The sequence below is a fragment of the Neovison vison genome, chromosome 6 (assembly GCF_020171115.1).
Source record: "Neovison vison isolate M4711 chromosome 6, ASM_NN_V1, whole genome shotgun sequence".
Classification (NCBI taxonomy): domain Eukaryota; kingdom Metazoa; phylum Chordata; class Mammalia; order Carnivora; family Mustelidae; genus Neogale; species Neogale vison.
In genome coordinates, this window is record NC_058096.1 from 163,429,801 (window position 1) to 163,456,451 (window position 26,651).

At 37.8% G+C, this 26,651-nt stretch overlaps 1 protein-coding gene across 1 annotated transcript in view; it reads left to right on the forward strand.

The window, feature by feature from the left end:
• The window catches only part of TOPAZ1 (testis and ovary specific TOPAZ 1), a 118,595-nt gene that overhangs the window by 42,987 nt on the left and 48,957 nt on the right, over positions 1–26,651 (forward strand). Inside the window, 3 exon segments of the mRNA XM_044255205.1 lie at positions 8,729–8,792; positions 25,374–25,525; positions 25,724–25,816. Of these exon segments, the coding sequence (XP_044111140.1) occupies positions 8,729–8,792; positions 25,374–25,525; positions 25,724–25,816 (309 nt within the window).

Genomic DNA, 26,651 nt, shown 5'->3' on the forward strand with positions numbered 1-26,651 from the left:
CAAATCCCTCAGTTTGTTTTCCAAAGTGGCCGCACCAACTTGCATTCCCACCAACCATGTAAGAGGGTTCCCCTTTCTCCACATCCCCTCCAACACTTGTTGTTTCCGGTCTTAATTTTGGCCATTCTAACTGGTATAAGGTGGTATCTCAGTGTGGTTTTGATTTGAATCTCCCTGATGGCTAATGATGATGCACATTTTTTTTCATGTGCCTGTTAGCCACTTGTATGTCTTCTTTGGAGAAGTGTCTGTTCATGTCTTCTGCCCATTTTTTGACATGATAGTCTGTTTTGTGTGGTTGAGTTTGAGGAATTTCTTTATAGATCTTGGATATCAGCCCTTTGTCTGTAGTGTCATTAGTGAATATCTTCTCCCATTCCGTGGGTTGCCTTTTTGTTTTGTTGACTGTTTCGTTTGCTTTGCAGAGGCTTTTGATCTTGAAGAAGTCCCAAAAGTTCATTTTTGCTTTTATTTCCTTTGTCTTTGGAGACGTGTTTTGAAAGAAGTTGCCGTGACCGATGTCGAAGAGGTTACCACTTATGTTCTCCTCTAGGATTTTGATAGATTCCTGCCTCACGTGGAGGTCTTTTATCCATTTTGAGTTTATCTTTGTGTATGGTGGAAGAGAATGGTTGAGCTTCATTCTTCTCTACATAGCTGTCCAGTTTTACCAGCAGCATTTATTGAAGAGAGTCTTTTTTATACTGTATATTTTTTCCTGCTCTGTCAGAGATTATTTGACCATAGAGTTGTGGGTCCATATCTGGTCTCTCTATTCTGTTCCACTGGTCTATGTGTCTGTTTTTGTGCCAGTACCATGCTGTCTTGGTGATCACAGCTTTGTAGTAAAGCTTGAAATCAGGGAACGTGATGCCCCCAGTTTTGTTTTTCTTTTTCAACATTTCCTTAGCAGTTCAGGGTCTCTTCTGGTTCCATACAAATTTTAGGATTGTTTGTTCCAGCTCTTTGAAAAATGCCGGTGGAATTTGGATCGGGATGGCACTGAAAGTATAGATTGTTCTAGGCAATATAGACATTTTAAGAATGTTTATTCTTCTGATCCATGAACATGGAATGGTTTTCCATCTCTTTGTGTCTTCTTCAATTTCTTTCACAAGCTTCTGTAGTTCCTCGAGTACAGATCCTTTACTTCTTTAGTTAGGTTTATTCAGAGGTTATCTTATGGTTCTTGGTGCTACAGTAAATGGAATCTACTCTCTAATTTCCCTTTCTGTGTTTTCATTGCTAGTGTTTAAGAAAGCAACTGATTTCTGTGCATTGATTTTTGTATCCTGCCACATTACTGAATTGCTGAATGAGTTCTCGTAGTTTGGGGCTGGAGTCTTTCAGGTTTTCCATATAAAGTATCATGTCATCTGTGAAGAGAGAGAGTTTGACTTCTTCTTTGCCAATCTGAATACCTTTTGTTTCTTTTTGTTTTCCGATTGCTTTGTGTTCCGATTGCTAGGACTTCTAGTATTGTGTTGAACAAGAGTGGAGAGAGTGTTGTGTTCCTGATCTCAAAGGGAAGGTGTCAGCTTTTCCCCATTGAGAATGATACTCGCTGGGGGTTTTTCATAGATAGATTTTATGAAGTTGAGGAATGTTTCCTCTATCCCTATACTCTGAAGCATTTTAATCAGGAACAGATGCTATATCTTGTCAAATGCTTTTTTCTGCATCAATTGAGAGGACCATGTGGTTTTCTTCTCTCTTTTATTGATTTGTTCTGTTACTTTGATTGATATTCAAATGTTGAACCACCCTTGCAACACAGGAAATAATCCCACCTGCACATGGTGGATAGTCTTTTTATTATACTGTTGGATCCTGTTAGCTAGGATCTTGTTGAGAATCTTGGCATCCATATTTATCAGGGATATTGGTCTGAAATTCTCCTTTTTGATGGGGTCTTTGTCTGGTTTGGGGGTCAGGGTAATGCTGGCTTCATAGAAAGAGTCTGGAAGTTTTCCTTCTTTTTCAATTTTTTGAAACAGCTTCAGGAGAATAGGTATTTCTTCTTTGAATGTTCGGTAGAATTCTCCAGGTAATCCATCAGGTCCTGGGCCTTGTTTTTTAGGAGGTTTTTGATCACTCCTTCAGTCTTGTTACTCGATTTTTGTCTATTCAGGTTGTTAGTTTCTTTTTGATTCAGTTTTGGAAGTTTATAGGTTTCCAGGAATACATCCATTTCTTCTAGGTTGCTTAACTTATTGGCATGTAACTGTTGGTAATAATTTCTGATGATTGTTTCTAATTCCTTGGTGTTAGTCGTGATCTCTCCCCTTTCATTCATAATTTTATTAATTTGGGTCCTCTCTCTTTTCTTTTGGATTAGTTTGGCCAGTGGTTTATCAATTTTATTGATTCTTTTAAAAAGCCAGCTTCTGGTTTCATCAATGTGTTCTACTTTGTCTCTAGTTTCTATCTCATTGATCTCTGCTCTGATCTTGATTATTTCCCTTCTTCTGTGTGGGGTTGGCTTAATTTGTTGATTCTCCAGTTCTTTAAGGTGTAGAGACAGCTGGTGTATTCTGGCTTTTTCAGTTTTTTGAGGGAGGCTTGGATGGCCCTTCCAAACTTTTTCTTGTGATTAAGTTCCAGTTTCAAAGCATTGTGGCCTGAGAATATGCAGGGAATAATCTCAATATTTTGGTATCAGTTAAGCCTGATTTGTGACCCAGTATGTGGTCTATTCTGGAGAAAGTTCCCTGTATGCTCAAGAAGAATGAGTATTCTGCTGTTTTAGGATGGAATGTTCTGTATGTATTTATGAGGTCCATCTAGTCCAATGTGTCATTAAAAGCTTTTATTTTTTTATTGATTTTCTGCTTGGATGATATGTCTATTACTGAGAGTAGTGTGTTAAGATCCCCTACTATTAATGTATTCATATCAATATGGCTGTTTATTTTGATTAACAGTTGGCTCATGTAGTTGTCTGCTCCCATGTTGAGTGCATAAATATTTAAAATTTATTTAGATCTTCTTGGGGGATAGACCCTTTAAGAATGATGTAATGTACTTCTGTATCTCTGCCTAAAGACTTTAGTTTAAAATCTAATTATCTGGGGTGCCTAGATGGCTCAGTGGGTTAAGCCTCTGCCTTCTGCTCAGGTCCTGATCTCAGGGTTGTGGGCTCGAGCTCTACATTGGGCTCTCTGCTCAGTGGGGAGTCTGCTTCTCTCCTCTCTCTGCCTGCCTCTCTGCCTATTTGTGATCTCTCTTTCTCTTAAATAAATAAATAAAATCTTTATAAAAATATGTAATTTATCTGATATGAGAATTGATACCCCAGATTTCTTTTGATTTTTTTAAAAGATTTTATTTATTTATTTGACAGAGAGAGATCACAAGTAGGCAGAGAGGCAGGCAGAGAGAGAGAGAGGAGGAAGAAGGCTCCCTGCTGAGCAGAGAGCCCAATGCGGAACTCGATCCCAGGACCCCGGGATCATGACCTGAGCCAAAGGCAGCGGCCCATTGGCACGAAAGACGGTTTTCCATCCCTTCACTTTCAGTCTGGTTGTATCTTTAGGTTCCAAATGGGTCTCTTGTAGACAGCATATGGATGGGGCCTATTGTTTGTTTTATCCAATCTGCAACCCTGTGCCATTTTATGGGAGCATTTAGGCCGTTCACATTGGAGTAATTATTGAAAGATAAGTTTTTATTGACATCATGTTGCCTGTGAAGTCCTTGTTTCTATACATTGTCTCTAAATTTCTGTTCTATGTCACTCTTGGGTTCTTTCTTCTTTTATAGAACCCCCCTTAATATTTCTTATAGTGCCAGCTTGGTGGTCACATACTCTTTTAAACCTTGCAGTTCTTGGAGGCTCTTTATCTCTCCATCCATTTTGATTGTCAACCTTGCTGGCTAAAGTATTCTTGGCTGCATGTTCTTCTCATTTAGTGCCCTGAATATATCTTGCCAGCCCTTTCTGGCTTGCCGGGTTTCTGTGGACAGGTCTGTTATTCTAGTGGACCTTCCTCTGTATGTAAGGAAACTCTTCCCCCTAGCTGCCCTCAGAAGCACTTGTCTAAAATTATGATTTGTCAGTTTCACAATTATGTGCCTTTAGGTCTTTCTAGATTCATTGGTATTGGCATGTGTCCTTTCTGTCTCTAGGACAGGAACCCTTGTTCTGTTCCTCAGACTGGGAAAATTTTCATCCAGAATTTGTTCAACTATATCTTCTATTCTTCTGTCTTTTTCCACCCTCTCAGTGATTCCAGTGATTCTGATGTTGGAACATTTCATGGCATCATTTATTTCCCTAATTCTGTTTTCATGGCTTCTAAGCTCTTTGTTCCATGCCTCCTGATCATTTTTCTCTATCATTTTGTCCTCTAGATCACTAATTCTTTCTTTTGCCTCTGTTACCCTAGCTGTTAGAGTATTGAGATTAAATTGGATCTCCTTGATAGCATTTTAACTTCTGCCCTGATGGCTCTCCCTGCCTTTAGAGATTCTGTGTTATCACTAATGGTTTTCTCCAACCTAGCTATTGCCTGGATAATTGTTACCCTGAATTCCCTTTTTGACATACTGTTTATTTCTATATCCAATAGTTCTGATGGAGAGGACATAGTCTCTGAATTTTTCCTCTGTTGTATGTTCCTCCTCCTAGTCATTTTGGTGAGATGTGGTTAAGGGGTTTTATAGCTGAATATATCAACCACGATCCAGGCATGGTGCACCCTGGAATGCTTTGGAGCATTTGGAGTCACCCCCAAATAGAAAGAAAAAAGAAAAAAGGGAAAAGAGAAAGTGAGAGAGAGAAAGAAAGGAAAAAAAGAGAAAACCCAGCCAGAATGAGGCCAAAAAGTAAGATTTATAAGGTATATAAACAAAAACAGACAAACAAAAAGACCGACAAAGTAAATGACAAGAAAGAAGGAAAAAAAAAAGAACCCAGTCAAAATGAACCCCAAGAATAAGGTTTATATAATACCAGAACAAAAACAAATACACAGAAAAACTGACAGAAGAAAAAGATGGGCGGGTGGTTATAAATCCTCGCAGTGGGAGAGGAAGGTTATTATTTTTTTTTATTAATTTATTTATTTTCAGAAAAACAGTATTCATTATTTTTTCACCACACCCAGTGCTCCATGCAATCCGTGCCCTCTATAATACCCACCACCTGGTACCCCAACCTCCCACCCCCGCCACTTCAAACACCTCAGATTGTTTTTCAGAGTCCATAGTCTCTCATGATTCACCTCCCCTTCCAATTTACCCCAACTCCCTTCTCCTCTCTAACACCCCTTGTCCTCCACGATATTTGTTATGCTCCACAAATAAGTGAAACCATATGATAATTGACTGTCTCTGCTTGACTTATTTCACTCAGCCTAATCTCTTCCAGTCCCGTCCATGTTGCTACAGAAGTTGGGTATTCATCCTTTCTACTGGAGGCATAATACTCCATAGTGTATATGGATCACATGAGGAAGGTTATTTTTGCTCTTCCTGGGTTTATCTTGTTTTCTTTGTTAAAGGACTCAACTTTCCAGAGATAAAACTGGTTTATATATGGGGTAGAATTGAATAGGGAAAAAGGATGACCTTGAAGCTTATATCTATATGTATTTAAAAAAAAAGAAGAAACACAGGTATATGTATGAAAAAAGTTAAAGTTAAAAGTTATTACGGAGTATGTTATATTGAACCTCTAGTTGTAATGGTAGGTAGGGTAAAGAGATTAAAAGAACAAGAATTGTGAAAGTGAATTAAAAACAAACAAAAAAAGCTGTATCTATGAAATATACAGGTTTTAGGGCAATACCAGGAGCTTAATATATTGTTTTCTCCTGATGTTGGAGCTTTACAGTTTTATGGGGACCCTGTGGTGGTAGTCCTCTTGTTCTTTTGGCTTGCCTTTTGGGGTAGGGACCTGCTGTGTTGTTTTCTTTCAGTCAGTCTTGCTTGGGTTGAATTGTCCGGGTGCCTATAAAGGGGCTGGGCTCTGAAAATCAGTTTTTCAGGCTTTTGTTCTCTGGAGGTTTTTGTTAGTTTATTTGTTTGTTTTTGGCTGCTCTTTGCGGCTTTTTGTAGGTTTAGTGTTAAGGAAACTCCACTTAGACCTCTGCCTCAGAGGGAAGCCTCAGTGTGCTCCCCTCTGGGTGGTTCAGAACACACAGACTCCCCCTCTGCAAATTCTGCAAGCTGAAGCGCAAGGTCCCACAGGCAGTGCTTGTCCCCAGCCACTGTCTCAGGGGTCGCTTGAAGTGCCTGTTTTTCTCTGCACCCCTGTGCCACTAAATCCGGGAGCGAATTTGGTCTAGGGAGCCTGCTTTTGGTGGCTGCCTTTGCCAGGACTGCTGTCTGGGGACTGGGTCCATGCTGTCAGAGATCATGCTGAGTTCCTTTAGGTGCAAGCTGGGAGTGTCAGACCCTTGGCTGGTTCTAGAGACCACTGGCTAGCGTCCACATCAAGGTCTCTCAGGCACAAGTGGGGACTGTGTGGTCAGACCCTGGTCATGCAGTGCACACAGAACGTAAAAGGCTGTGGTTCTAGAGAGCGCCCACCAGACTGCCTCGCGGAGGGTGGGGATGCACCCTGCCGAGAGGTGGTGCAAGCAGCACACAGCTGGGTGGTGCTAGGACCAGGAACTGGAGGCTCTGCTGCACTCTGTCCTGCAAGGGTGGTTGCCAGCGGTGGCGGTCCTCGGTCCAAGGGTTTAGGCCTATGCCCATGACTGCCAGATTCCACCAGTTACCCCTTAAGATCTTTTGCTCTTTTTAAGTGCTTTTAACCAGACTCCAAGTTAATGCTGGTCCCCAACCACAGGGCACTTTCATATTGGGGTATCACTTTCCAATGTGTTGCTTCTGGTGGCTCCCTGCCTCTTTTGTTTATCCTCCGATATCCATCCAAGAGTTCCCACTCTGCTTTACCTATTAGTGTCTTTTGCCCCCATAGAGATCCAGCAGTGTATAATCCTACATCTCGGGCTGATTTCATGGGTGTTCAGTGTTCTGGTAGATATTTAGCTCACTTTAGGGTACTGGTTGAAACAGGGTCTCCTACTTCTCTGCCATCATGCCCCTCCTCTCTCAGTCATATGTTTTTTTTGTTTTGTTTTGTTTTTAAAGCTTTTTTTTTTTTTAAGATTTTATTTATTTGACAGACAGAGATCACAAGTAGGCAGAGAGGCAAGCAGAGAGAGAGGAAGAAGCAGGCTCCCTGCTGAGCAGAGAGCCCAATGCAGGGCTCGATCCCAGGACCCTGGGATCATGATCTGAGTCGAAGGCAGAGGCTTTAACCCACTCAAATTTTCTTTGACTCCTAGTAGCATAAATGAGCTTTGCCTGATTTTGTGCTTTATATAAATGAAGTCATACAGTCTGTATTCTTTAGTTTCTGGCTTCTTTTCACTCAGTATTTATCTATGTTTTTTACTTAATTTTAAACATTTCTTTCTCATTGCTGTATAATATTGAATATTCCGTTGTGTGAGTATATCAAAATTTATTGATAAATATTACTTTTGATTCCTTTGGGTGGTTTCTAAATATGGTAATTACAATAGTGATGCTATCAGTGTTCTTCTGCATGTCTTTTGGTGAATATATATACACTTTCTGATGGGTTATACTTAAAACTGGAGTTGCTGGGTCATAGGATCTGCATATGTTCAAATTTAGTCTGCACTGCCAAACAGATTTCCGAAGTGGTCTGCCAAATTACACTCTCATCAGCAATGCCTGAGAGTTCTGGTTGCTTCATAGCCTTACCAGCTCTTGATATTTACCAGCCTTTTAATTTTAGCCATTCTGGTGGTTGGGGAGTGATGCCTTTCTTAATGATGACTGATGAAGTTAAGCAGCTTTCAAAATCATTGTTGGATATTTGGATACCCTCTTTTGGGAAATACCCAAATATTTTTACCTATTTACTATGGGATTGTCTTTTTCTTATTTATCTTAAGAATTCTTTATATATTCTAAGTTCTTTGTTGGGTATGTGTATAGCAGGTAACTTTTACTAGTGTATAAGTTCCTCTTTTAATTTCTTAATTTTTATGTAATTTTTATGTAGTTAATTTCTTAATTTTTGTGTAATCCAATCTTGTCCATTTTTTATATTAACTTTTTGTATCCTGTTGAAGAAATCTTTGCCAAGATCTTATGTTTTTTCTTTAAAAGATCTATTGTTTTATCTTTGTATTTAGAACACTAAGCCACTGGGTATTGATTTTTGGATGATGTGAAGAAAAAGGTAAAGATAAATATTTTTTTCCCATGTGGATCCCTAAGTGACCCAACAACTTTTATGAAAAAAAGACCACTCTTTCCCCCACTGTACTGCTGGGTCACCATGTCATATAAATCAGCTGATTATATATGATTGGGTCTATTTGTAGGCTCTCTGTTCAATCTTTTGGTAAGTGTATTTATCCTTAGACCAATAAATGGTTATTTTTAAAAATTATCTAAATAAGGTTTTTAAAATTTTGAACATTCAAGGATTTCCTCCCTTCTCTAGTTGCTTGCTAATCTTGTTTATTTCCTTGATTATTTCTTTGTCAAAGCATCTTTAAAATAAGGCTTCTGTTGTGAATTCAATATGCATTTCAAATCTGTGAGTTAACCTAATTTCAACTTTTTATGCCATTGCTTTAAGTTCACTTAAAAAATACAGAATAAACAGAAAGGATGGAAATTTGCATTTTTTAAATGAAATATAAAAAGGTAATGTTTTGTTTTTTATTACTTGTAGGTTTGTATGGATGTGTTTAAGAAATATATAAGTATCAACGAACTGTGTTTGCTACAACGTGCAGGTATGAGACAATGGAATGATTACTATAAATTCATGAATGTGACTGTTTCAGACAATGTGCTGTTGTATCTTACAGTTTGAAAGTAAATTTAATACTTATAAGTATGAAAACTGAATGCCTTAGAGTGGCTCTGATGGTCTTAGAAGGATTAAAAATAAGTGGGGCATTTTGGTTACTAAAAAATTAGAATCCACTTTACAGTATACACTTTACAGTGCTCTTACATATTAATATTTGCATAATGTAGAAATTTTATGTAAAGGTGTTAAGACAGAAAAAGTAATATTGTTAATTGGCTTAAAATCTTTCTGATGGGATGTTTCAGAAACTGGATCTTCCCTACTTCTTTATCCTTCAGTTTTAACACTTAACCCCTACAGGCAAATGTACCATCCATACTGAGTTCTTGCAATTCCCTAAACAGGCCAGACTCTGTTATAATATCAGAGCCACTGTTTCTGCTATCTGGGATGCCTTTCTTCCATCCTCCTACCCCATAGCAAAGACTTATTTATCTCTCAAGTCTTAGTCATAGGAAATAGCAGATTGTTGTTCACTACTTCTGATCACAGAGGTGCAAAGAGATGGGCAGCTAAATCTCAAAGCTAGCAGAAGGAAGGAAATGATAAAAATTAGAGCAGAGATAAATGGAATAGAGAGTTGAAAAACAGTGAGAAAATGAAACTAAAAGCTGGTTCTTAAAAAAGGCCCAACAAGATGACAAACCTTTAGCTAAATAGACTAAGAAAAAAGGAATATTCAATTACTTAGATAAAAAATGAAAGTCAGACATTAACACAATTCTATAGAAATAAAAACATAAGAGAATACTATGAATACAATGGAATAATTGTACACAAAAGCAAATGAAATGGACGAATTCCTAAAAACATAAAACCTGCCAAGACTAAATGATGAATAGAAATTCTGAATAGAACTGTAACTAGTAAGGAGATTAAATCAGTAATCCAAAGTCTCTGACAAAAGCCCTGCACCCAATGGCTTCATTTGTCAGTTCTGTCAAACATTAAAAAAAATAATACCAGATATTCTCAATCTTTCCCAAAAAGTTGAAGAGGAAGGAACACTTGATTACTTATTCTATGAGGTTGAGTTAGTCACTGCTTTGATACCAAAGCAGGCATAAACACTACGAGAAAAGAAAACTACAGATCAGTATCCCTTAAGAACATTGATACAGAAATCCTCAACAAAATACTAACAAACCAAAGTCAGCAGCACATTGAGAGGATTATAAATCATAACTAAGTGAGATTTATTCTTGGACTTGCAAAGATAGTACAACATAAAAAAATCAGATGAATACACCACATTATCAGAATGAAAGAGAAGAAAAACACATGGTCATGGCAATTGATGCAGAAAAAGCATCTGATAAAATTCAACATTCTTCCATGATAAGAACACTGAAAAAAACTAGGAATAAGAGGAAACTACCATAATAAAAGCCATACGAGTTTTTCCCGCTGTCTAAAAGTAGAGTGCTCCTATGAAAACTTTAATAAGCCAAATGGCATAAAGTGGAGAAACAGTTACCATTTTGTAAAAGTGAAAATCCTCTTCAGATTTCTTTCAGTAGGTGAAAATAGGTACAGTTCTACCTCAGAGATACTGTGAGTTCCAGCCTAGACCATTGCAGTAAAATAAATATAGCACAAGGATGAATCAAGTGAAATTTTTTGCTTCCTAGTGCATATAAAACTTATATTTATCATTCATCATCAGGGAAATACAAATCAAAACTATGATGAGATACCACCTCAAACCCGTCAGAATGGCTAAAATTAACAACACAAAAACAACAGGTGGTAAGGATGCAGAAAAAGGGGAACCCTCTTGAACGGTTGGTAGAAATCCAAACTGGTGCAGCCACTCTGGAGAACATTCTGGATGTTCCTCAAAAAGTTAAAAATAGAACTACCCCATGACCTAGCAATTGTACTACTAGGTATTTATCCAAAAGATACAAAAATATAGATTTGAAGGGGTTCATACACCTTGATGTTTATAGCAGCATTATCAACAATAGCCAAACTCTGGAGAGAGCCCAAATGTCCATTGATGAATGGATTAAAAAAAGATGTGTTATATATATACAATGGAATATTATTCAGCCATCAAAAAGAATGAAATCTTGCCATTTGCAGTGATGTGGATGGAGCTAGAGTGTATTATGCTAAGTGAAATAAGTCAGCCAGAGAAAGACAAATACCGTATGATCTCATTCATATGTGGAATTTAAGAAAGAGAACAGGTGAACATATGGGAAGGGGGAAAAGAGAAAAAAAAAGAGGGAAACAAGTGACGCTTAATGACAGAAAACAAACACGGTTGATGGAGGGAGAAGGGTTGGGGAAGGGCTGGATGGGTGATGTCTCTTAAAGAGGGTACTTGTTGTGATGAGCACTGGGTGTTATATGTAAATGATGAGTCACTGAATTCTACTCCAGAAACCAATATTTGACTGTATGTTAACTAACAAAATTGAAATTTAAAAAGTTATATTTATTTATACTGTACTGTAGTCTGTTAAGTGTGCAATAATAATAAAAAACAATATATACATTAGTTAAACTTAATTTTAAAAATTTTAGCCATCATCCAAGCCCTCAGCACATCCCAATCACTGATCACACTGATTACAGATCAGTGAATGAAAAAGTTCAAAATATTTGAAGAATTACCAAATGTGACACAGAGACATGAAATGAGCAAATGCTGTTGGAAGAATGGTACCTCTAGGCTTACTTGATGTAGGGTTCCTGCAAACCTTTAATTTGTAAAAAATGCAATATCTGCACTGTGCAATAAAATGAAGTGCAATAAAACAAGGTAGGGCTGTACTAACATAGGTCTTTAAAAAAATGAAGTGGCATAAAGCAAGCTTCCAGAGAATGAGGGAAACCTGTATATGAAAAACCTACTTAGACATCACACTTCATGGTGAACGACTGAAAACTTTTAAGATCAGGAACAAAAGCAAGGATACCCATTTTCATCACTTCTGTTCAATGGAGAACTGGAAGTTCTAGCCAGAGTGATTAGGCAAGGCAATAAAATACATCCATTTTGGAAAAGAAGAAGTAAAATGATCTCTGTTTGCACATTATCAACAATAGCCAAAATATGAAAAGAACCCAAATATCTGTTGATTGATGAATAAAGAGGATGTGGGGTGTGCGTATATGTGTGTGTGTACGCACATACATATATATAACAGAATACTATGCAGCCATCAAAAGAATGAAATCTTGCCATTTGCAACAATATGAATGGAGCTAGAGTGTCTATGCTAAGCAAAATAAGTCAGAGAAACACAAATACCATATGATTTCACTCATACGTGGAATTTAAGAAAACAGATGAAAATAGGGGAAGGGAAAAGAAAAAGAGGGTAACAAACCACAAAAGACTCTTAACAATAGAGAACATACTGAGGGTTGGTTAAAGACAGGTGGGAGATAGGCTAATGAGTGAAAGAAATAACAGAAACATTTCACTTTACAATAGCATAAAAAATAATAAAATATTTAGGAATTAACCATGGAACTGGAAATCATGTGTGATGAAATCTACAAAGCATTGCTGAAAAAAGAATAACCTGGAGGAATCGTATTTCCTGACTTGAAAACTACCTACAAAGCTACAGTAAAAGAAAACCACAGTACTGACATACAGACAGACATACAAACCAATAGAATAGAATAAAGAGCCCAAACAAAACCCTCTTATATGTGATCAAATGATTTTAGACAATGGTACCAAGACCATCCAATGGGGAAAGGATAGTTCTTTCAACAAGTGATGGTGAGAATGCTGGATATCCATATACTAAAGAACCTTTACATAATACTATATACAAAAAATTCAGGATGGATCAAAAAAGAGTTTAATGTAATTTAATAGAAGACCTAAAACAATAAAAGCCTTGGAAGTCATAACAACAAAAGATTTACAACACTGGTTTGGCAGGAACTTCTCAGATGTGACAGTAAAAACACAGAACAAAAGACAAAGACAAATTGGACTTCATGAAAATTAAAAAATTTTCTCCATTAAGAGACAGTATCAAAAGAGTAAAACTTCAGCCCATAGAATGGAAGAAAATATATGGAAATCATATATCTAATCATGGATTAATATCCAAAATATATAGAGAACTCCTAAAACTCAACAGCAAGAAAACCAGCCTGATTCAAAAATAGGCAAAATACTTGAGTAGATCTTTTTTTTTTTTTTGCAAGATGTACAAATGGCGAACAAGCTCATAAAAAAGATGCTCAACATCACTAATAATTAGGGAAAGGCACATAAAACTACAGTGTGATACCACCTAACACCGTTAGGATGGTTACTATCAAAACAAAAAAAAAATGCATTAGGATACAGAGAAATTTGAACCTTTGGCACTGTTGGTGGAAATGTGAAATGTTACATACACTGTGGAAAACGGTATGGCAGTTCCTCAAAAAATTAAAAATAGAATTACTATATGATCCAGCAATTCTTCTAGGTATATACACAAAAGAATTGGCATCAGTGTCTTGAAAGATATGTGTATACACATGTTCATAGCAGCATTATTTATAATAGCTGAAATCTGAAGATCCCAAATGTTCAGTGACATGAATGGATTAGGAAAATTTGGCATATACATACAGTATATTATTCAACATAAAAAAAGAAAAAGTCTTATTTCACTCAGTGTAATCTCTTCCAGTCCTGTCCATGTTGCTCCAAAAGTTGGGTATTCATCCTTTCTGATAGGGCATAATACTCCATAGTGTATATGGACCACATCTTCCTTATAAGTCAAGCAGAGAGAGTCAATTATCATATGGTTTCACTTATTTATGGAGCATAACAAATAGCATGGAGGACATGGGGAGTTAGAGAGGAGAAGGTAGTTGGGGGAAATTGGAAGGGGAGGTGAACCAAGAGAGACTATGGACTCTGAAAAACAATCTGAGGGGTTTGAAGTGGCGGGGGGTGGGAGGTTGGGAGAACCAGGTGGTGGGTATTAGAGAAGGCACAGATTGCATGGAGCACTGGGTGTGGTGCAAAAATAATGAATACTGTTATGCTGAAAATAAATTTAAAAAAATAAAACATAGGAAAATAATCATTAAAAAAAAAGAAAAAGTATAACATATGTTACAATATGGATGAACCTTGAGGTCATTATGTTAAGTGAAGTCAGTCAGTCACAAAAAGCCAAATACTGTATGATTCTACTTATGTGAAGTACTTAGAGTAGTCAAAATCACAGAGACAGAAAGTAGAATGGTGGTTAATGGGAGCTGGGAGGAGGGGGGAAGGGAGAATTATTGTTTAAAGGGTACAGAGTTTCAGTTTTATAAGGTAAAAGGAATTATGGAAATGGATGAACATTTTGAATATATTTAATACCATTGAACATACACCTAAGATGGTAAATGTTTTATTATGTATATTATATTACAATGAAACTTGGTGGGGGGGAAGCAATGTAGCAGTTCATGTCAAAAGCTATGAAAATAGTCAAACCTTTTTCTCCAAACAGTTTAACCAAAGGAGATCATTTTAAAGGAGAAGCTATATTAATATTTTAAATTTTAAAAGTATTTCGTGACAAAAGGAGGAGTGCTTCATGTCAATTACCATGGACTACTTAAACGCTAACAAATTTTTTCCGACTATACTTGCTTTCTTTAAACATATGCAGTTGCAGTTTAATAAATTATAGTAGCAGATACTGAATTTCTCATGTTACCTGCTAAGATGGCAACTATGTAGATACTACAAAGTGAATAGCAGGAAGAATTCATTTGTATGTGCCCAGGAAAAACAATTAGAGTACATAAAGGAGCTTTAAAATAAAACTTAATGTTATTATTTTGTATTATTAAAGTTGTATAAGGTAATTATAACTTCAACATTAATTTTTCTTTTTTCTTAGATTTAAAAAATTTTTTAAAATTATATTATGTTAATCACCATATAGTACATCATTAGTTTTTCATGTAGTGTTCAAGATTCATTGTTTGCATATAACACCCAGTGCTCCATGCAATAACGTGCCCTCCTTAAAACCCACCACCTGGCTAACACATTCCCCCACGCACCTCCCCTCTAAAACCCTCAGTTCGTTTCCTGGAGCCCATAGTCTCTCATGGTTCATCTCTCACTCTGATTCATCCCCCACTTCCTTTTCCCCTTCCTTTTCCTAATGTTCTCCATGCTGTTCCTTATGTTCCACATATGGGTGAAACCATATGATAATTATCTTTCTCCGTTTGACTTATTTCACTTAGCATCATCTCCTCCGGTTGCGTCCATGTTGATCCAAATGTTGGGTACTCATCCTTTCTGACGGTTGTGTAATATTCCATGGTATATATGGACCACATCTTCTTTATCCATTCGTCTGTTGAAGGGAATCTTGGCTCCTTCCACAGATTGGCTGTTGTGAACATTGCTGCTATGAACATTGGCACAGGCATGTGCTCCTTCTTTTCACTACATCTGTATCTTTGAGGTAAATACCCAGTAGTATAATTGCTGGGCCATTGGGTAGCTCTATTTTTAACTGTTTGAGGAACATCCACATGGTTTCCCAAAGTGACTATACCAATTTGCATTCTCACCAACAGTGTGAGAGGGTACCCCTTTCTCCATAACCTCTCCAACATTTACTTTTTCCTGTCTTGTCAGCATTTGCCATTCTAACTAGTATAAGGTGGTATCTCAGTGTGGTTTTGATTTGAATTTCCCTGATGGCTAATGATGTTGAACATTTTTTCATGTGTCTGTTAACCATTTGTATGTCTTCTTTGGAGAAGTGTCTATTCACATCTTCTGCCCATTTCTTCACTGGATTGTGTTTTGGGTGTTAAGTTTGAGATGTGCTCTATAGCTCTTGGATAACAGGCCTTTATCTGTAGTGTCATTTGCAAATAACTTCTCCCATTCCATGCGTTGCCTTTTTGTTTTGTTGACTGTTTCCTTTGCTGTGCAGAAGCTCTTGATCTTGATGAAGTCCCAAAAGTTCATCTTCGCTTTTGTTTCCTTTTTTTTTTTTTAAAAGATTTTATTTATTTATTTGACAGAGAGAGATCACAGTAGGCAGAGAGGCAGGCAGAGAGAGGGGAAGGGAAGCAGGCCCCCTGCTGAGCAGAGAGCCTGATGCAGGACTCGATCCCAGGACTCTGAGATCATGACCTGAGCCGAAGGCAGCGGCTTAACCCACTGAGCCACCCAGTCACCCGCTTTTGTTTCCTTTGCCTTTGGAGACATATCTTGAAGAAAGTTGCTGTGGCTGATGTTGAAGAGGTTACTGGCTATATTCTCCTCTAGGATTTTAATGGATTGCTGTCTCACATTGAGGTTTTTCATCCATTTCGAGTTTATCTTTGTATATGGTATAAGATAATGGTCCAGTTTCATTCTTCTATACATAACTGTCCAATTTTCCCAGCACCATTTATTAAAAAGAGTGTTATTTCTCCACTGGATATTCTTTCCTGCCTTGTCAAAGATTAGTTGACCATAGAGTTGAGTGTCCATATCTGGGCTCTTTATTCTGTTCAATTGGTCTATGTATCTGTTTTTGTGCAAGTACCATGCTGTCTTGGTGATCACAGCTTTGTAATACAGCTTGAAATCAGGCAACATGATGCCCCCAACTTTGGTTTTCTTTTTCAGCATTTCCTTGATGATTTGGGGTCTTTTCTGGTTCCATACAAATTTTAGGATTGTTTGTTCCAGTACTTTGAAAATTGCTGATAGTATTTTGATTGGGATGGAATTAGAAATATAGATTGCTCTGGACAGCATAGACATTTTCCCAGTGTTTATTCTCTGATCCATGAGGTTGAAATATTTTTCTTTTTGTGTCTTCAATTTGTTTCTTAAGTGTTCTGTAGTTTCTAGAATATAGATCCTTTACCTCTTTGGTTAGGTTTATTCCTGGGTTATCTATGGTTTTTGGTGCTATTGTAAGTGGAGTCAATTCCTTAATTTCTCTTACCTTAGTCACATTTTTAGTGTATAGAAATGCCACTGATATCTTTTTTTTAAAAGATTTTATTTATTTATTTGACAGGCAGATATTACAAGTAGAGAGGCAGGCAGAGAGAGAGAGGTGGAAGCAGGCTCCCTGCTGAGCAGAGAGCCCAATGCAGGGCTCAATCCCAGGGCCCTGGGATCAGGACCTGAACAAAGGCAGGTGCTTTAACCCACTGAGCCACCCAGGTGCCCCAATGCCACTGATTTCTGTGCATTGATTTTGTATCCTGCCATGTTGCTGAATTGCTGTATGAGTTCTAATAATTTGGGGCTGGAGTCTTTTGGGTTTTCCACATAAAACATCATGTCATCTGCAACGAGAGAGAGTTTGACTTCTTTGGCAATTCAAATACCTTTTCTTTCTTTTTGTTGTCTGATTGCTGTTGCTAGGACTTCTAGTACTATGTTGGACAATGGTGGTGAGAGTAGGCATCCTTGTCATGGTCCTGATCTCAATGGGAAGGCTCTCAGCTTTTCCTCCTTGTGAATGATATTTGCTGTGGGTTTTTCATAGATGGATTTTATGAAGTTGAAGGAATGTTCCCTCTATCCCTATACTCTAAAGAGTTTTAATCAGGAAAGGATTCTGTATTTTCTCAAATGCTTTTTCTGCATGAATTGAGAGGACCATATGGTTCTTGTCTCTTCTCTTATAAATGTGTTCTCTCAAACTGATTGATTTGCAAATGTTGATCAACCCTTGCATCCCAGGGATAAATCCCACCTGGTCATGGTGGATAATCTTTTTATTAATCTGTTGCATCTTAATAACTAGAATCTTGTTGAGAATCTAGCATCCATATTCATCAGAGATATTGGTCTGTTATTCTCCTTTTTATGGGGTCTTTGCTTGATTTGGGGATCAAGGTAATGCTGACCTCATAGAAAGAGTCTGAAAGTTTTCCTTCTGTTTCTGTTTTTTGAAACAGCTTCAGGAGAATAGGTATTTCTTCTTTGAATGTTTGGTAGAATTCCCCAGGGAATCCATCAGGTCTTGGACTCTTGTTTCTTGGGAGGTTTTTGATCACTGCTTCAATCTCGTTACTAGTTATTGGTCTATTCAGGTTGTCAATTTCTTCCTGTTCCAGCCTTGGAAGTTTGTAGGTTTCCAGGAATAAATCCATTTCTTTTAAGTTGCTTATCTTATTGGCATATAGCTGTTGATAATAATTGCTGATGATTGTTTCTATTTCCTTGGTGTTAGTCATGATCTCTCCCCTTTCATTCATAATTTTATTAATTTGGATCCTTTCTCTTTTCTTTTGAATAAGTCTGGCCAGTGGTTTATTGATCTTCTTTCAAAGAATCAGCTTCTGGTTTCGTTGATGTGTTCTACTGTATCTTGCATTTCTAATTCATTGATCTCTGCTCTAATCTTGATTATTTCCCTGCTTGTGCATGGGGTTGGCTTAACTTGTTGATTCTTCAGTTCTTTAAGGTGTAAAGAGAGTTTATGTATTCGGGATTTTTCTTTTTTCTTTTTTCTTTTTTTTTTTTGAGTGAGGCTTGGATGGCTATGTATTTCCCCCTTAGGACCACCTTTGCCATATCCCATAGGTTTTTGGACCGATGTGTCTTTATTCTCATATGTTTCCAGGAATTGTTTAAGTGCTTCTTTGAGTTCCTGGTTGATCCAAACATTCTTGAGCAGGATGCTCTTTAGCTTCCAAGTGTTTGAATTCTTTCCAAACTTTTTCTTGTGATTAAGTTCCAGTTTCAAAACAATGTGGTCTGAGAATATGCAGGGAATAATTTCAGTCTTTTGGTATCAGTTGAGCCCTGATTTGTGACTCAGTATGTGGTCTCTTCTGGAGAAAGATCCATGTGCCCTTGAGAAAAGTTAACTTTCTGTTATTTTAGAGTAGAATGTTCTGTTTATACCTGTGAGGCCCATCCGGTCCAATGTGTCATTCAAATCTCTTGTTTCTTTGTTGATTTTCTGCTTAGATGATCTTTCTGTTGCTGAGAGTGGTGTGTTAAGATACCCTATAATTAATGTATTCTTATCAATATGTCTCTTTATTTTGATTAACAGTTGGCTTCTGTAGTTGGTTGTTCCCATGCTGGGGGCATAAATATTTGTAATTGTTAGAACTTCTTGTTGGATAGATCCTTTAAGCATGATGTGTGTCCTTCTGTATCTCTTGACTAAAATCTTTAGCTTAAAATCTAATTTGTCTCTTATAAGAATTGCTACCCCACCTTTCTTTTGAGTCCCATTGACATGAAAGATGGTTCTCCAGCCCTTCACTTTCAGTCTGGATGTATCTTTAGTTTCAAAATTAATCTCTTGTAGACAGCATATGGATGTGTCCCATCTTTTTAGCCAGTCTGCTACCCTGTGCCATGTTAGGGGAGCATGTAGGCCTTTCACATTGAGAGTGATTATTGAACGATACTTTTTATTGTCATCATGTTGCCTGTGAAGTCCTTGTTCCTATAGAATGTCTGTAAATTTCTGTTCTGTATCACTCTTGAGTTCTTTCTTCTTTTATAGACTCCCCCTCCCTTTGTAGTGCTGGCTTGGTGGTCACAAAATCTTTTAATCTTTGCTGGTCTTGGAAGTTCTTTGTCTCTCCATCCTTTCTGAATGTAAGCCTTGCCAGGTAAAGTATTCTTGGCTGCATGGTCTTCTCATTCAGTGCCCTGAACATGTCTTGTCAGCCCTTCCTGGCATGCCAGGTTTCTGTGGACATGTCTGATGTTATTCTGATGTACCTCCCTCTTTACGTAAGGAATCTCATCCCCTTAGCTTCCTTTAAGACATTTTGTCTGAATTTAGGAGTTGAGAATTTCAAATTCTGCATCTGGATGTCTTTCTACCCTCGCTGATCTTGGGAGGTGTCCTCTCTGCCTCTAGGACATGACCACTTGTTCCATTCTGCAGATTAGGGCAGTTCTCATCTAGGATTTGTTCAATTTTATCTTCTAGTCCTCTCTCTCTTTCCACCCCCTCAGGGATCCCAATAATTCTGACATTAGACCCTTTCATGGCATCACTTATTTCTCTAATTTTGTTTTCATGGCTTCTAAGCTGTTTGTTCCAGGCCTACTCCTGATCCTTCTCTCTGTCAGTTTGTCTTTTAGATCACTAATTTGATCTTCTGTCTCATTTACCCTAGCTGTTAGAGTATTTGGATTAGATTGGATCTCATTGATAGCATTTTTAAGTTCTGTCAGATCAGTGCTCACTTCCGCCCTTAGAGATTCTAGGTTGCCACTAATGGTCTTCTCCAACCTAGCCATTGTCTGGATAACTGTTACCCTGCATTCTATTTCTGACATATTGTTTATGTCCATATCCAATAGTTCCATGACAGAGTCTGAATTTTTCCGTGACAGAGTCTGAATTTTTCCTCTGTTGCATGTTCCTTCTCCTAGTCATTCTGATGAGAGGCGGTTGAGGGGATGTGTAGCTGAAAATATCAACCATGATCCCAGCAAGGTGCACCTGGAAAGTTTTGGTGTAATTGGAGTCACCACCAAAAAGAAAGAAAAAAAGAGAGAGAGAGGGGAAAAAAAACCCAGCTTAAATGAGCCCCAAGAGTAAGATTTATAAAGTACAAAGCCAAAAATGAACAGAGAAAAAGACCAACAAAAGAAAAAGAAAAAAGAAAAAGAAAAACCCAGCCAAAATGAACCCCAAGAATAAGATTCATGAAGTACAAAAGGAAAAACACACAGAAACACTGACAAAAGAATAAGACAGGAAAAAAAAAAGAATAAGACAGGAATGTGGTTATAATCCCTCAATGTGGGTGATGAAGGGTATTTCAGTTCTTCCTGGGTATATCTTGATATCTTTTTAAAGGACTCAACTTTCCAGAGATACAGGGAAATTAAAACTGGTATATATATATATATATATATATATATATATATATATATATATAACTGAATAGGAAAAAAGGACTAACTTGAAGCTTATATCTATGTATATATATATATATATTTTTTAAAAGTATATGTTTCAAAAAAGTTCAAGTTAAAAAGTTACTAAGAGGAGCGCCTGGGTGGCTCAGTGGGTTAAGCCTCTGCCTTTGGCTCAGGTCATGATCTCAGGGTCCTGGGATTGAGCCCCACATTGGGCTCTCTGCTCAGCAGCGAGCCTGCTTCCCCCCGCCTCCTCTTTGCCTGCCTCTTTGCCTACTTGTGATCTCTCTTTGTCAAATAAATAAATAAAATCTTAAAAAAAAAGTTACTAAGTAATATGTTGTATTAAACATCTAGTTGAAATGTTAAGTAGATAAAGCAAAAATAAGAACAAGAATTATGAGAATGAATTTAAAGGAAAAAAAAAAGTAACTACAAAATATACAGACTGTGGTGCAATACCAGGAGCTTAATATATTGTTTTCCCCCATGTTGGGGTTTTACAGTTCTGTGGGCACCCTATGGTTATTGTCCTCTTGTTCTTTCTGCTTGTCTTCTGGAGGCGGGGCCTGCTGCATTGTTTCTCAGTCAGTCCTGTTTGAGTCGTGTTGCCCTGCACCCTACCAAGGAACTGGGCTTGGTGGAAACCAGTTTTTCAGGGTTTTGTTCTCTGGTGATTTTTTATTCCTTTTCATAGCGTCAGAGAAAAGAAACTCTCTGCAATCAGACCTCTGCCTCAGAGAGGAGCCACAGTCTGCTCCTCTCTGAATGGTCCAGATCACATCGACCCCACCTCTGCAAACTCCATTGAACACTGAAACCTCCCACAGCAGTGTACACCGCAGCCACCATCTCAGTGGTCGCTCGAGGCACCTGCTTGTCTCTGTACCCCCATGCCACCAAAACTGAGAGTGATATTGGTCGGGGTGAGCTTGTTGCTGGTGGCTGCCATTCCTGGGATCACTGACTGGAGCTCACGGCCACGCCGGGTACGCTCAGCTCCCATGGCAGTGGAGGCAGCAGGGGCAGCTGTGGTGGTTGCAGACCCAGGGACTGTCAACTGGAGCCCATGCTGGGTTCTCCTATGTGTGGATGGGTGCTGGCTGTGGCTGTCTTGGGATGGTGGGCTTAGGTCCATGCCTGCCACTGCCCAGTCCCATCAATTGTCCCTTAAGTCCCTTTGTTCTGTTTGAGTGCTATTATTAATCCCTTTCTGTCTGGCAGCCACTGATCTCCAAGCTAATGCTGTTCAGCAAATGCAGGGCACTTTCTCATTGGTGCATTACTTTCCACTGGGTTGGTTCTGGTGACTCCCTCCCCCTTCTTTGTATCCTCTGATATCAGTCTATGCACTTCCAACTCCTCTGTACCTCTCCACTAATGATTCTCTGCTCCTGTAGAGATCCAGAAGAGTTTATCTTACATCTCAGTATGTTTTCATGGGTGTTCAGAGTGCTCTGTTAGATATATAGCTCACTTCAGGGGGCCGGTTGAAATAGGGTCTCCTACTCTTCTACCATCTTGCCCCTCCCTCTAAAGATCTTATTTCCTGATTGATATATTGCTTAGATGATCTATTGCTGAGAATGGAGTGTTGAGGTCTCCTACTATTACTGTATTATTATCAATATTTCTCTTTATTTTAGTTAATAGTTGGCATATGTAGTTGTCTGCTCCCATGTTGGGGGCAAAATATTTACAGTTGTTAGATTCTCTTGTTGGACAGACTCTTTTAGCATGATATAGTGTCCTTCTGTATCTCTAACTGCAGCCTTTAGCTTAAAATGTAATTTGTCTGATAGGAGAATTGCTATTCCAGTTTTCTTTTGAGGTCCGTTGGCATGAAAAATGATTCTCCATCCCTTCACTTTGAGTGTGGATGTATGTTTAGGTTAAAAATACATCTCTTGTAGACAGCATATGGGTGGATCATGTCTTTTTATCCAATCTGCAACCCTGAGCCTTTTCATGGGAGCATATAGGCCATTCATTTTGAGAGCGATTATTGAAAGATAAACGATTTTATTGTCACCATGTTCCTGTGAAGTACTTGATTCTACAGAGTGTCTCTGTAAATTTCTGATCTATATCACTCTTGGGTTCTTTCTTCTTTTATAGAAGACCCCCTTAATATTTCTTGCAGGGCTGGCCTTGTGGTCACATATTCTTTCAGTTTCTGCTGGTCTTGGAAACTCCTTGTCTCTCCATCCATTCTGAATGGTAGCCTTGCTGGATATCTTTGTCTGTATTTTCTTCTCATTTGGTACCCTGAATACATCTTGCCAGCCCTTTCTGGCTTACCAGGTCTCTGTGGACAGGTCTGACATTCTGATGTTCCTTCCTCTGTACATAAGAAATCTCTTTCCCTCACTGCTTTCAGGATTGTTTCCTTGGACCTAAGATTTTCAAATTTTACTATTATATGTCATGGCGTTGGTCTTTTCTCATTGATTTTTTGCAGGGTTCCTTTCTGCCTCTTGGACATGGATGTTTATTTCCTTTCCCAGATTAGGGAAATTTTCATCTACGATTTGCTCAAATATATCTTCTAGACCTCTCTCTATCTGCAACCCCTCAGGATTAACAATAATTCTGATATTGGAACGTTTCATTGAGTCACTAATCTCTCTGTTTAATTCCTTGGATTTTAGTCTGATTTTCCTATCTCACCTTGATTTTCTTCTTTTCTTTCATTTTATCGTCTGTCTCACTAGTTGATTCTTCTACCTCGTTTACCCTGTCAGTCAGAGTATCCAGCTTAGACTGCATTTCATTCATTGTATTTTTACATTTAACCTGATTCGATCTCATTTCTGCCCTTAGAGATTCTACATTGTCGTTAATATTTTTCTTAAACCTAGATATCATTCTTTATATTTGCTACTCTGAAGTCAATTTCTGACATCTTGATTATATACATATCCATTAGTTCTGTGGCAGAGGCCACAGTCTCTGAATCTTTCCCTTTTTGGGGGTTCCTCCTCCTAGTCATTCTGTTGAGAGGTGGTTGAGGGAATATACAGAGTCCAAATTATTGATCACAGCACAAGCAAGATATACCCGTTTTATAAAGAACTTAGGGTTGTTGGCCTCTTGTTCTTCCACCCTGTCTTCTGGGGAAGGGGCCTGCTGTGCTGTTACTCAGAAAACCCTGTTTGGGCAGTGTTGTCCTGTCCCCTGTGGCAGGGAGGGGCTTGGTGAAAACTGTTTTGCGGAGCTTTTATTCTCTGGAGGCTTTCCCTGGCAGTTTTCTTTGTCTCTTCTGAGAGAGCCGAAGTGACCATATCCAAACCTCTGTCTCAGAAGAGCAAGATTGCAGTCTGCTCTTCAGGGAGCCCTCCTGGCTCCACTGTCTCCTTTTCTGTCTGTGCTGCCAAACGCTGCAGTGTCCTGGGTTGTGCGCCCCACAGCAGCACTCCCAGCCCTTGCTTACTGGTCTGGGTATGTCTCTGACCTTTGTGCTTCCAAAATCGCAAGCCGTCCCTGATTCGCCTGTGTTCCCCCACAGCTCCAGGTTTCTGTCTGAGAGGTTGCCTTAAGGTCCTTTCCCCATGGCTATTGGTCTGTAAGCCTGGGTGCTTTTGCACTCCAGTGATGCAGGATCCTGGAGGCTCCAACCCCCTTCTTTTTAATCATCAGATATCAGCCTAAAGAATCACAGCTCCCTGCTTCATACCTAGAGACCAACCCCTAGAGATACTCTGTTTGTAGAAAGCCAGATATATCTTCTTGCAACTCAGGCTGATTTTGTGGGTGTTCAGAATGGTCTGGTAGACATCCAGCTCAGTTCAGGGGACCAGTTGAAATAGGCTCCCCCAGTCCTCTGCCATGTGGGTCTCTAATTTTTCTTATTATACTATTGAACTTTATCACTAGCTCTTGATTCCCAAGCAGCACCATGTAATCCAGATAGTAATAAGTATTTTGGACAGGAATACTTACACAAAAATAAAACCCAAAGTAATTTTTATTAAGGCAATTTCAGATAAGGTGTAGAGATTTTGACCTGCAAAATTTTGGAATGGGGAAAATAATCACTGATTGATCCCTTAAAGTTAAAGTAATTTTACTAAAATTAATGGGGAAGATTAGAAGTGGTTTAAGTGTTACATAGAAAATATATTAAGGAATTGAACTGACATTAAGAAACTACTTTCTCAAAGTAAATTAGTCCGTGTACTTTGTAGTAGAATGTTCGCAGTCATAAATTGGAATAAAAAACATCCTTAGGATCAACATGTTGGTGGGGTTAAAATAAGAAGAGGTGTGTGTGAGAATAACCTACAACCATCCCTAAATTATATAGCTTCTCATCCCTGACCAAGTCGGGCCTGAAGAACCCCTGAGAATGTGATTCCCTCAGAGTGCCTATTGAGACCATGTTGTATGAGGAGACTTGGGCCTTTTTTTTGTAGTTAGTACATGAGTTAGCTCTCTGTCTAGTGTGTGCTGTCTTTGGTTGATTTCAAATGTTATTGTTAACTTTTGCTTTACTTCCATCAAATATTGCTGATATGGAAATATACCTTTCAAGAAGATGAATTTATACTGCTTAACCTTTAACTATAGAAAATTTGTCTCGTTTAAGAAAGATAAATATCTTAAAATCAGCAAGTGATTTTAAAATGTTTTTATTTTTAGTAAACACATTTATGGATTACTACCGAAAATTTCCGCCGGGTATACACTTTGATTTACAAGTGCTAAATGACCTTCTAAATTCTTTACTCAAACATTGTTTATTGAAAGAAGTATTTCAGGTAGTGAACCTCAGCATAATAGTTAAAATGCTGGTAAGTAAACTGAAAATATATTCTTTTTAATATTATAAGTAGATTTCTCTGTTATATTTCTTATTTGTATAATTTAGCAGTTAAACTTCTGTGTTTATTGTATACTTCCTAGAGAACACTTTTATATTTCAGCATAAATGAATTTGAGAAACTTAAGGTAGAAGACATTAAAATGAGTAAATTTTTTATTTTATCCAGCCTTCTCTGAAAATATTACTAAAAATATTTGAATGTGTGGCAACTATGAAATTAAGGAATGCTGTACCTGCTTTAATTGATATATTTTGCAAGGTATGCTTTAATTTAATCTGTTTTATTCTCTGATAGTGAATAACTTAAAAATAATTATTTCCACTTATACTCTTAAACTACCTCTTACTCACATTCTTAATGCCAAAGAATCCTATTTTCAGAAATTTTTTTTTCTCTTGAAATAGGATTTATAAACATACTCCAATGACTGATAGGCCTTCCCCTTAGATAAATCATTCCAAGCACTTCTTTCTGATTTATGAGGTCATATCTATACTTTAAAGATGATTAAAGAAAACTCTTTTATCCAAAAGTTATGAGTTCATTTATTAACAAAAATAAATACAAAGATAAATATATAAATAGAAAACCATGACCAAAACAAAGAAAGTATATAGGAAGAAAATGGAGGTTCTAGGAATTGATTTTATATTTGGCACTAAACAAAAAGATAAAATTTTTTTTATGGCTTTTTGAAGATATATTAAAATTTGTGCTTTTGGATACTTACTGGTATTTAGCATTGCCCAGCCATCCATTTCAGAACAGGCTAATATCAAGAAAACTTCCCATTTTCTTTGAGGAGCAGCATTAGAACCACTATAGCAGAATATACAAGTATTTCGGTAAACACCTCTAGGTCCACATTACAAAACTTGACAGAATTACCTGCCCAGAAATTTTTTTTTTTCAGAAATTTTTTGAAGTAGAAATTAGTGATCGTCACTAGTAGTTTTAGAAAATCTCAGTTTGATACTTCTCAGGAAGTTTACAATCTGGGATGAACTATAAACACAAGTGCTAGTAAGCTAAAGACAAAATGAGTATCAGACAGGAGGTACAGGTGATAAATTCAGTGAGACAACTTGGAAAA